Source organism: Yarrowia lipolytica, chromosome 1F (assembly GCF_001761485.1).
Source record: "Yarrowia lipolytica chromosome 1F, complete sequence".
Taxonomy (NCBI): domain Eukaryota; kingdom Fungi; phylum Ascomycota; class Dipodascomycetes; order Dipodascales; genus Yarrowia; species Yarrowia lipolytica.
The window spans coordinates 3,519,386-3,531,464 of NC_090775.1; the positions used below are offsets into that span (position 1 = coordinate 3,519,386).

At 46.3% G+C, this 12,079-nt stretch overlaps 2 protein-coding genes across 2 annotated transcripts; both read right to left on the reverse strand.

The window, feature by feature from the left end:
- Positions 1–672: 672 nt before the first annotated feature.
- Positions 673–2,544, reverse strand: YALI1_F35219g (uncharacterized protein; the record flags this gene model as incomplete). The annotated part of the gene is made up of 1 exon (XM_505959.3): positions 673–2,544. The coding sequence occupies one exon, from the start codon at positions 2,542–2,544 to the stop codon at positions 673–675; it is 1,872 nt and encodes a 623-aa protein (XP_505959.1).
- A 4,434-nt stretch (positions 2,545–6,978) lies between these two features.
- On the reverse strand, positions 6,979–8,022 carry YALI1_F35274g (uncharacterized protein; the record flags this gene model as incomplete). Its single annotated transcript, XM_505960.3, has 1 exon — positions 6,979–8,022. The coding sequence occupies one exon, from the start codon at positions 8,020–8,022 to the stop codon at positions 6,979–6,981; it is 1,044 nt and encodes a 347-aa protein (XP_505960.3).
- Positions 8,023–12,079: the final 4,057 nt, after the last annotated feature.

The window sequence follows — 12,079 nt, forward strand, 5'->3', positions numbered from 1 at the left end:
GGCGTGTTCAGATTGGCAGAAGATAAGTGTGTATCTTGATTTCTCAGTGAGGTCATGACTGTGACCTGTCTGCTCCCATAGTTGATTCTGATCGTACTGTGGGTCTCCTGTATGTCACCTGTACAGGACGATGACTGTTAATGTGCCACAATCTGGTCGCTTCGTGAAACGGCACTTTGGTGTGTGACGGAGGAAGGAGAAGAAGAGAAGACTAGGTAGAAATTTTTCGTGACACCCAGTTTGTCGCACTTATGCACTTTGGAACAAGGTTCCGGTCGCCCTGGTTACCACAACAGCCCACTTTAAAATAAAATTAAATTTGCCCCATATTTCGGCTGCGTCCATGATAAGGCTTCGGAAGTGTTCTGCAGCAGCCTGCATAATCATGTCTTAAACTGAATGTTATTCTAAGACACTCAATGATGAGGTGTAGAGAGAGACCAGAAGAGAAGTATAGGAAGCAATATGAGAGGGACAGTCCGCTGGAGTATTATAAAACAATACCTTTTGAGCTGTGTGATGTAGATACAGAGGCTCTCGTGGAAGTAAGGTGAAAAAATAATGTTGTCTCATCTGCGTGTAATAGCGTAATAATCCACCCATAGTTAAATTACTTACTCAAATCATTATTCATTAAAAAAAACTAAACTAACGTAGCTTGAAGGCTACTTTTTAAACCATCACGTTATCGTTAATGTAACCAGCAGCAGCTCGTTCAGCAGACATCTTCTCGTTAGCATGCTCAGACTCAGAGCCGGTGTCTTCTCTGGAGTCCTTCTCGCCAAACTGCTCCTCTTGATCGTGTTCACTTTCACTTCCGCTTCCCTCGGGAACGCCATGAATGGCCATGGGATCGTCCTCATCCATTTGGTCCTCTCCTTCCACTTCGCCATCTCTGGCAGCGCTCTTGAGGTCAATGGAAGGATACATGAGACTGACAATGACCATGGCTCCCACACAGGCAAAGGGTCCAACCAGCATGTGTCTCATGGTCTCGTTGAAGGCATGGTTAATCTCGGTTCGGACCAGCGAACCCATGGGGAACTTGGTGGCCTTCTTGATCTTGTTGATGATGAGGTTCAGATCCTTGTGGGGAATGTCGGGGGCATACTTGTGGATGTATCGAGGGTACAGCTCCCGGTATATGGCGCCACAGATGGCGTCTCCAATAACCTGTCCGATACCTCCGGAAGAAAAGTATAGAGCAGTCACAGCAGCGACCTTATGTTTGTCAAACATGGCCTGGGCCATGGTAGCAGCAGGAATGTAAATGCAGCCTCGTCCCACACCCTCAAAGCACTGAGCAACAATCATGATTGCTAGACCAGACGAAGGCTGTCGGTAGTGGTATGTAAGGCCAATTCCGATGAGATGGAAACAGCATCCAAACACAAGAACTCGCTTAGGTCGACCACTCCACCACATGTAAGGAGCAGCAAAGAACATTCCAAAGACGTTAGAGGAGACAACCAGCACACTTGAAACGTTGGTAGCAGCCTTAGGACTCTGACCCTTGACAACCATAAGCCAGGTGATGAAGTAGGGGACGTAGAGCTTGTTTGCGAGCGACATGAGGAAAACCAGGGCAGCGGAACAGCACATAACTCGACTCTTGAATAGTCTCCAGGGCATGAAAGGGGCCTTAGGGAAGTATTCCCAGACGGTGAAAAAGACAATTAGGAAGGAACCGATAGTGAGCATGGCAATGTAGGAATGAAGCTTCCATCTTTCAGAACCAGCAGCAAGAGTAATGGGGAGGAAGAACAGAATGAGACCTGCACACAGAGTGACGAGTCCGACAACATCAAAACTCTTGATGAATCGCAAGGGTCCTCCAGGAGAATAGAAGTCACCCAGACCGCCAGCCTTTCGCTCATATCTGATTCGCATGTATGCCATCATGATGACTGTACCGATGGAGCAGACAGGTAGAATGATAGCAAATGCTCCATAGCCCCATCTCCAGGTGGTCACTTTGAGGAAGCCCGCCAAGACAGGAGCGGAAATCCAAGGTGCCCAGATACTTGGGGTCTGGATGAAACTGGACCACAGAACTCGGGTGTCGGTGGTGGAAGTGTCACTAGCGTATAGTTCCATCATGAGATGTCCACTGACGATTCCGATTTCCCAGAAGACAGTTCCTGCAAAGTAGCATCCAATGTTAGGAGCAGCAGCATACAGAATGGAGCCCAGAGCGTGGGCGATAATGACAACACACCATCCCTCTAGTCGACCTAGATGGTCAGCAATCTTGGCAGCGGCTGGACGGGTGACAACGAAAACAGCTGACTCCACGACAGACTGAGACGACAGAAGAGCCAAACCACTGAAATGAGAGGTAGCGAAAGGGGCCAGAGAAGGATAGAGATGTTGAGCAATGGTTTTGGATGAGGAATACAGGTAGACGAAGATCCATCCAATGATGATCTTCTTCTGGGTCCAGCCTCGTTCCTTGGCATTGGTATTGCACTCCTTCTTGGGATAGTGCTTGACTGGGGCTGTAGACAGAAAGACTTCGTGGAAGACCTGTTTGCACTTTTCCATTGTGGGAAGAGATGGGTTGATTGATCGATTAGATCAGGAATCACCACATGTTATATATCTGTAGATGGAGATGGAGAGTTTGCTTCGAAAAGTCTATAAGAAGCCAAGAAGGATGCCGGAGTCTAACGGAAAGGTTGTTAGCGAGTTTGAAGATAGAGGATTGTCTGTTGGTATTTCCCAGTGTCTTCTGGGAGTTGATACATTGTTCAATACGAGGATCTCTTCGATCTGGCTGGTAGATAAGAACCGACCATATGTGAAGATCCCCGGTCGTGGTATCCGAAGCGATCTAGACCAAATTTTTCTACCATTGAAACCAATCTCCTCTATGTCTCAATAGAACCACTAGGTTTGATCAGACATCCGCATCCTGACGCATCCAGATCGAGTGGGGGTAAATGTTATGCGCTGCGTGGAATCCCCGGGACGCAACGGAGAAAGAGTGGCTAGTTGTTGGGGTTTTAATATGGTCCTATAGGAAGACTATGTTCTATACGATGCTTTAGTGATATCTCTCACTGTCTCAGCATCTGACGGCAGCCTTATTAGTCATACACACAGTATATGGTGGTATGTCGGTAGCGTATTACTTGCTGCAAAGTAGTCAAAAGCCTAGCTACAGGCGAGGCTGGTGTAGCCAATTGAACAGTCCAGCTCTCTCGTCTGTCTCGTAGTATTACAAATTGCATGTGAGTTCGAAATACAAGGTTGCGCAAAAGCAAACAGTGATGTGAGTGTATATCGTGCGGTATAACGTGGGGGTACACGCTTGTGTATTTCAAATAACACACTACTTGTATGACCACTACCTTCATAGATCTTTGGTTACTTGCTTTCCCTCTACTCGCATTGGACCCAGGTCATGATATCACCATCGATCATGCAAGTGATTGGCAGGGTGTCTGAGACACTCTTTGGATCACCACTTGTGTGTAGCTTTCGTACAAGCCATCTATATACAGCGTTATTGGCTGAATACAAAGCCTCAGTACCACTTACTGGTATCGATTGTATCTAGAGGCATCTGTTTCATTCATTGTGTCCACTGTTATTGTCCTACTTCGAATCCAGGACCTAGCGAACTATCAATCTAATCTACTGACATACACATTTCTTCTTGTGCTAGTGTACGAGTAGTGTCATGATTACGCTAGTCTAGACCGGAACTGGTGAGCACATACTGCAGCCAAGAAGAGCCGTGTACGTCTTTGGAGAAACCTTGAAGTCTGTGTAAACGTGGTCAGGCTATAGGGAGGAATAATTGCGATAAACAAGTGTCTGAGATGTGGTACTCAGTGTAGCTCGTTGGTTTCTCGTTGATTGTCGTGATACTTTCGTCTGCGGTAGAATCAACACCTTTGCAATTGCTTGAACAGTCTCACAATCCAAGTCCCCCTTTCTGGAACCCGAATTAACCCCTGCCAAGAACTCCCTGCTTCACATTTAGCTTATAAAGTTGCGATAAAAAAACTTGGCGTGCAGATCCCGCCCAATACGTCTTTGTTAGGACGGAAGATGCAGAAGTCCGACGAGGAATGGCCCAGACAAAGAAGAAAAGAGGCCTCCTATTTAGATGAGAAATCAGGAACTCTTGAGACAGAAAAAAAAAAGCTACATGCATCTCTTCTTTCACGTGACTTGTATTCACCGGAAGGCACGCGGGAAAAAGTAACTTTTTGGCATTATACTACAATTGTAGTCTAGACCCCCCTCTCTTTGCTACCTCCCACGTTTTCAGCCACCTTGCTGATCGACAAGAAGGATAAAACATACGGGAGTGCGGACTCCGTTAAATCGTGCCACACTAAGGAGGAGATTCCTTTTTCAGCTACGTTTTATGTCTCGAGATGACCTAACATGAGACCAGAGCACAGTATGTACCAGGATGTTAGTAAGTGCCGTACCAACGAGCAAGGCTCTTCTGTAAGACAACCTACAATGCCATCAGATAAGTGCCGTTCATAACAGTCTGTCCCTTCGCTCTCCGATGATACATTGGGATTATGGAAGAAAATTTGACTCGCTGTCATGCGTCTGTTTTTCGCTCTGCTCTTGGCAACGGCACTGGGATGACCCCCACTCGAAACCTTGTTGTTATTGAACTCTATGACCTTGCTGTCAATCTTAGACAGTTAGCAGGTCAATAGGGACGTGGCCGGCGGTTAAGTCACGTGATCGGCCTTTCAACTTTCTTCAGTTCTTTTTTTAGCTAACCCTTGATCAATTTTGTCGCAATCAAAGTGGACCGTTCGATCAGGTTAACTATAATGTCCTTGGGTGAGGCGACAATGAACTCTTCAAGGAGGTGGTTGAAGGTGATGATATACCATCGGATTCTGTTTTATAACAAGTCATAATGACGTCTCTGGAACATTGTGTCTTCGATGTCGGATCTAAGATGAGTGCATAAAAGCTTAGCGGGTACGGCCTGTATAACTGCTACTTGTAGGATCATGTACTCGTATATGTACATGGAGGCGCTGTATTTCATCTGTCTTTCAGCGAGATTAAAGCAATCCAGCCCTTGTACACTGAGACCACTTCGGATATCACCGGTGACCGTCTTCAATAAATCATTCATGTTTGAGTTCTGACGGAACGGAACACCGCTTCCGAAAGGATTATAGAAAACGATAGCCAGGGTCACTATTGAAAGACATTGTAGCCATTAAATTCATTCTATACGGGGGCTTATTCATGTCTTATTCATTGTTTTCAGTCTCTATCACGATTACCAGCTCCATGCATGCCTAGTTTTGGCACACATCACACTGTACCATGACACCCAAATGAGTAAAGTCAAGACAATTCGTTCTCAAAGATCTATGTTTCCATCTGTCTACAACCGTATACCTCCCCTGCCCTTGCAGGTCTCGCTAATATGACCTTCGTTGGGGTACCTTGTAACATTGATGAGTGAGACATGACTGCCTCTCGTGTTGTAAAGTTAGAGGACAAGCTGCGGGATAGGCTCCGGAATACAATTTAGAGGGAAACTTATTAGAAGCTTGTAGATTTAGTGCAACTTTCCTCAATCTGGTGGGTCCTTCTGAAACACTGATTAGAGTGATTTCGATCAAATCCATCAAATTGCAACACGTGTAGGCAGATATCGCATGTTTCCGATAGCTTTCAGTTGTTCCCACATGGGGACATGAATTTGGCTTCATAAAGTTATTGAAAAAAGTGCTCGTGTGATCTCTAGAATTCAAAGCGGCTTTTGATTTCAAGCGATCCACTATTTTATCTTATCGGCTAAAGCTAAGTAGAATTCCAAGTAAGCTCTCAACAATACTTCCTAGTCTCCAGAAATCATCAACCACGGTTTAAGCCTACTCGGTGTGGTTGCTGGTTCCATCTGGACTACTACAGTATGTACATACAGTTGTGATTCTGGGTGTTCCGTGTCCCGAAAAAGGAAGGCCCAACTAATTGTGTTCGTTTCTCAGATATGTTCGAATATGTGAAGGCAGTCTTAGTGCCATGGATCTTGAGAAGCTAACTTTTGATTCGAACATTTCTTTCCGGTCTTTTTCATGCTAATCTCTTGTATTCGGGGAGCATTCTTGCTCTGAAGGTCTGAGCTTGGGGTCAGCTGCAAATCCTGAACACTAACGAGAGCCAGAATGAAGACACTTTCCCCTTAGACGAATGGACAGAAATGACGTACGTTATGAGACTGCATTGAACGGCTCGCAGCATTGATATGGCGTCGTATTGCAGGGATTGGGTACATCAGTCAGTCTGAGTCATGCATTCCTATACCAACTTGCAGCACCTACGGAAAGAATGAGGAGAGAGACGAAATTTGTGTGTCTAACGAACTGTACTCAAAAGATTTTTTCTTGTTTCAATTGTAATTTAACCCTTAGGTTTCTCTACCAATAGTCAACTCGAATCTTTCGGTATTTGCTTGGTTGCTATGCTGAAGAGTTTCTCCTTGTCGAGGTCTTCTGTGGGGAACTGATCTGATATTTGACTTCTTCTTTGTGAAAAACCAGTCAAAAATATACTCGTTGATCTGTTCACGTGGCCATTGGTTCGTTTTTGCTCGACTTCTGGTCAAAAGCTCTCTTCACACATACTCCTCCAGATTAGCTCACATATTGAACATCCCTCAAAAACTTACAAAATGAGACAAAGATATGTGACCGTGACAAGCGAATGTTGCACGAAAACGTCAGTTAACGAGACTCCAGAGAATTTGGGCTTCTGTAAAGTTGTACAATTTCTGATCGCTACTGCTATGCGTACTTGTATCGTACTTGTATAGGGTCACGCACTTCTGACTAAGCAGCCTAGCCGTATGGGTACAATAGGAATCATACAAACTTGGTTGTTGTCGACTGGATACTAGGGTCCTCGTTCTCATTAAATAAAATGCGTGCATTAATATATACAGTTAGTGTCGGAGATTTGTTCTTGTGTCGCAACTTATGACGACTTGAACGGTCGAATGACCTTCATCATCATCCGGTTGAAGCCGTTTTTCTTGTCCACCTTCTTGCTGTTTTTCTTCTGTACCTTGTGGCTCTCTACGTTCTCCACACAGGCGGTATTTGTGGCTGTCTCAAACCGTTCCAATTCAGAGTCGAGCTCCTCGATATCGATATTGACCTGAGGCCGCTTGATCAGCTTGCTGCTTCGATGCTTGACTTTCTTGTTGATCTTGTTTGGCAGCTTAACCAGCTCACTAGGGAACCGAACAAGATCCTCGGTAAAGGTAGAAGCATGAACCAAGGGCTTGATTTCAGGACGCGGCTTGATAGGACCCAAGTTGACGGACTGCTGATCGTCCACAAGAGAGCCCTGAGCCACCCGATTAAGGGGGTTAATACCCTCGAGAGGAGAAGAGTTGTCAAACTCAACATCGAATACAGGCTCGTGGAAACAGGGGTAGTCACGTGCCGAGTCCATCGAGTCACGAGAAACAAAGCTGGGGCACCGCAGATCCCCCCTTACGGGCATGGGGTATTGATGGGGATGGTATTGCTGATGTGTGGTGGGGGTCAAGGACAACATGCTCTCCCGGTCCTCATCTATGGTGCTCACATGATGGTGACCCAGGGGCACCTCCAGGTGGTCATGGGATTTGATGCGTGACAGCGAGGTATCACGTGACGAGCTGTCAGGCACCAGCGCCGGGATCTCCAGGTCCAGCTCTGGCCATGGTTGGGCATTGATGCTGGACATCTGGGGTGACACTGGTGCGCTTTGTGTGATCTTGGGCACCGCACTTGTATTCCCATTATGGATCTTATTGCATGATGCGGCAATTAAGGTTCGGGGTCTCGCACAGGTCGTATGTATCGTATTAGCTTCACTCTGGGTCGGTTTGATGGAGGTGTGGAAGTACTCAGGGTCGGTTTCTGGCGTTTCTGGGTACGTTCCTTGCTTGTTGTTGAAGGATAGCGATCTGCTGATTCGCGACAGGTCGAAAGATTTCATTTTTCGTGTGTTTTGGATGGTGTGTGTCATGAAAGGAAGAGTGCAAAAAAGATGATGCTGTAAAAAAATTGATGCAAGTGAGATGAAGAAGGGTTCAAAAAGGAAATAAAACGTGACCAGACGTAGGGGAAATGAGATGCAAATGTCGCCTGGAAATTTCCATGTCACCGCAACAGGTGTGTGTGTCTTTTTAGCGGGGAGTCTGGGTGTTGTAGGAGGGGTAAAGTATCATACACAGTCGTGTACACAGTCCAGGGGCGAAAGTTAAGAGAGGCGGACTATTCGTACAAGTAGTCGTCGATGTGAAGTGGCGATGGAGCAGGTTGTGTTTGTCAACTGTTTGTATTAGTTGTCTGCACCGATTCCGTGTCAAAGCAGGTTGTTATAAGACGCGACAGAAAATCCCCAGTACTTCCAGTGAGTTCCGGCCTCGGTTCGGGGTTAACGGAGATAGCAGGTTGTTGGAGTTGTGGGCGCTATGGAACGAATCCGAGATTTTGGGCTTGTTCGGCGGGTTGTGCAGGTGTCTTCGTTGCACTTGTGAAGGTGAGGAGAAAGAAAAAGGGCGGGACAAGGTGGTTGTATATCTTGCTTGGAAATGCCCTGACCAGTGGAGCTGACAATTTAATGACACATTCTAAAACCCTATTCGTTTTTAGCCGTGGTCCATGCACCGTTGTGCAGCTCATGCATATGTGTTGTACGGGTGCAAGGCGGAATAGTGTTTATCGGCTTAGTCAAAGACCCACCAGCCGATCCGATGATGTTCTTGGCTGCTATGAAGGGAGAGCAAGGGACAGAAAAAGAACGAGAGAGAGAGGGCGAGAGAAAGAGAGATGCGTGAGGTACCGAATGCCAAGCCCGAGAGCCGAGCTGAGATATTAATGAAAGACTGCACATGTGGCGTGTGAGTTAGCTGTACAAGTATCGTGTGTACCGATACACTTGTGCCTGGCCCGAAGTAACTACCAGTAGCTACAAGACTCATACAAGCAAGATACAGTACATACTGTACGTACAAATATCGCTATGTGCTCATATATTGGCATGTTCAACATACGGGTGTGCGAGGTCGCCGGGTTCGATTACACAAGATACAATAGGGTTCCTACTGAGCAGGTTCAGTCCAAAGGCCGCCTTTTCCCTTCTTTCCCCCTCCTTTTTTGATTCTAGGGAACGGTGCCGCCATGGCTGTCAGATAGCAGTGAGGCAAGGAGACAGATGGGCTGACAGAGTTAAGTTGCATGTGCCGATAGCTACCGAAAGTCTGGCTGATGCGCCAGCAGCAAAGTCTATCGGTGCGGATAAACTGCGGATGTGACAATCGGTGATTCGTAATCCGAATGTGGGTCTCACTAAATAGGGTGCTGTTCGCCCAGAGGGCATCGGGGGCAGTAGTCCGAATGTGCCGATGTATTTGATACAAGTAATCGTATCTGCAATGAGCATGTGACAGTAAATTGACAGTAATTTTGCTGCGTAGGATCGGCTTGGCAGAGCAAATTACGTAGACAGACAGACAGACAAACAGACAGACAAACAAGCATTATATTTGTATTGATCTCCAAGCATCAGAGGATAAACAAAAGTTTGTTACAACAGCAGAGTATCGTAGCTACTGGGACTTGTAGCCTAGTGATGGAAGCAGGTGGCGGTCTTTCGAGGCAAGATTTGTCATGGTGCGTGGGCGTGATTGTGGGCATTGCCAAACTACATCCGACCATTACCAGAAAACCAGCCTGATGACTTCTTTCTTCAGACTTCCTTGACTTCACATCACTGTCTACAAATACGATAATACGATAGCTACTGTACCATCAAAACAGACCACCCTTGTTGCCAGCATCAAACCCCACACTACTCTTCTTGGCGCGGCCTGTCGAAGTGACCAGAACAAGGCCCGGAGCGCGGTGTCGGAGCTGTGAGAGCGGAACTCGGATCCCGGATCCCAACTTTCACGCGATAGAGCGACCCAAACGAACACCCCGAGCACGGCAATAATTTGTGACGCGGGTGCGATGCATGCTCCAGGCACGGAACGGATACCAGAATTTTTTATAGAGCCGAAGGTGCAGGTAATAATTAGACCTCTAGCCGACGATAATACAGGCTAACGGTGGGGGAGGAGTAGGGATGATATTATGGCTGTACCAAGACGTGTGCAGGCGCTACAGTAGTATCATATATTGTCGTGGATACTGGTAGGGGTATTGTGCCGCCATTGTACCATTCTTCATACGGTACATACATAGGAGCCTCCAGTACAATACATCCCAGGACCAAAATCTGTGATGAGTACAACCATTCTTAAGCAAGTGATATGTCGAAATTGAATCAGACAGTATCTGAATCACCTACAGTACCTTGCACGATAGCTCCCTCCGTGTACTTGTACCTGAATTAGCTTGGATCTATATTAGTGTGAGGCTAACATCTCCAGGATCGAGTGGAGAAGTAGCCAAGTTGTAATACAGAGGGCCCTACGAAACGCCTAGTGGATCGGGGAGATTTTTTTTTGACCTGGACGATGCTGGTGTAAAGGAGAGCACAAATTTTCTCAAAAACAGTCCATTCGCCCGCTTGAAGTCCATCATGGCAAGTACTGGAACACGAAAATGCTCAATTGATTACAATACAGTCGACTAATAGCGATGTGACATACCAGTCACGGGGGCCTTCACTAACGTACCTGTCACTGTTGCATTGAAGCAGCCACCGAACGGCACCAGCAACAACTCAATTGGTATCTACATTGTAGTCACCAGGCTCCATGGTCCATTTTTCGTTGCTTTCACCACACCTTAATCAGTGGCGTTGGTATTGGAAAAGATGTGCACGGTGGAGATGTAAGGATTGTCACGATAAAGTGATACTCTAATTATACTGTACTTGTATATGGGTGAGAGGGTCCAGTTGGAATTGCGAACAGTGGTTCAAAAGAGGCTGAAGTGGGAACAGGAGAATGCCGCGACCGAGAGAATTCGATTGAATGAGATATCTCTTACAAAAGTAGTGTTCCCCGTACCTCATTTGTATTGACCATCACCTTCCATTTCTCGCTCTCCCCTGACCTTATCATTAGCCTTCCTCTAAAAGTGGGTGCCAGTATGTACTCGTCCGTGCCTACTATAGCAATAAGGTGTTACTATATTACGGTAAAGCCCTCATTTCTATTAACATGACATTCATTTGGCGTTGTGGCGACGTTGGGGCGACGAAGTAGGCAGGACTTTCGTCTACCATTACCAATCAATGTCTGCACATGTATATTTCCAAATACAATGCCTTTACAAGCAGGGTCTCGTGCCGAATCTCATTGTTGGCTTCCATGAAAATATCGGAACTAATACTTGTACTCGTACCAGCTGCACTCCCTACTCGTAGTCATCGCGTACAACTGCCCAAACGGCTCCACGTGACTGTCCCAAACAGGAACAACGACTCCAACTCTAAGCAGCGTGCACCAGCAGACAGACAGAGTTTTGCCACTCGGAGCAAGTCGGAATGGAGAATGGTGGAGAGGTGTTTGGGGCGTGAAAAGCGACCGAATCGAGCTCGGAATCAGTGAAAAGCGTCTCCAACCACCAGATTTCATCCCCAAACAACCACCAGCCTTCCTTCACGTCCATTACAATACATACTCACTCATTGGCTCCAGCCACAGGTTCTGCAAGGCCCACATGGCAACTTTATTTGAAAGCAAACAGAGTGCATTGGAAAAAAAGGTGGCGCAACTTTTTTCAACCGGTGTGGCTAATACACATGGTGCACTTCAAACAGAGTTGCGAATTGTGGCTGTTACCTACAGTAGTTCTGGGGTAACTGGAGAATGAGCAATATCATGATCATGAACCTCATCGGGGGCATGCGATCGATCTGATAATCTGACAGAGCCAATCACATGACCTGATCGTCTTCAGAAATTGTATTTTCTGCTGACATTTTATAAGCTACAGATACCGGCTCCAATACAACTACAGTTCTCTTCTACGATAGTTGCCAGCGAAATGGGACAATAGTGGTTTGAACTTTGGAAAATGACGGAAACATATCTGTCATTTCCAATGACTAATTACATCTCCATTCG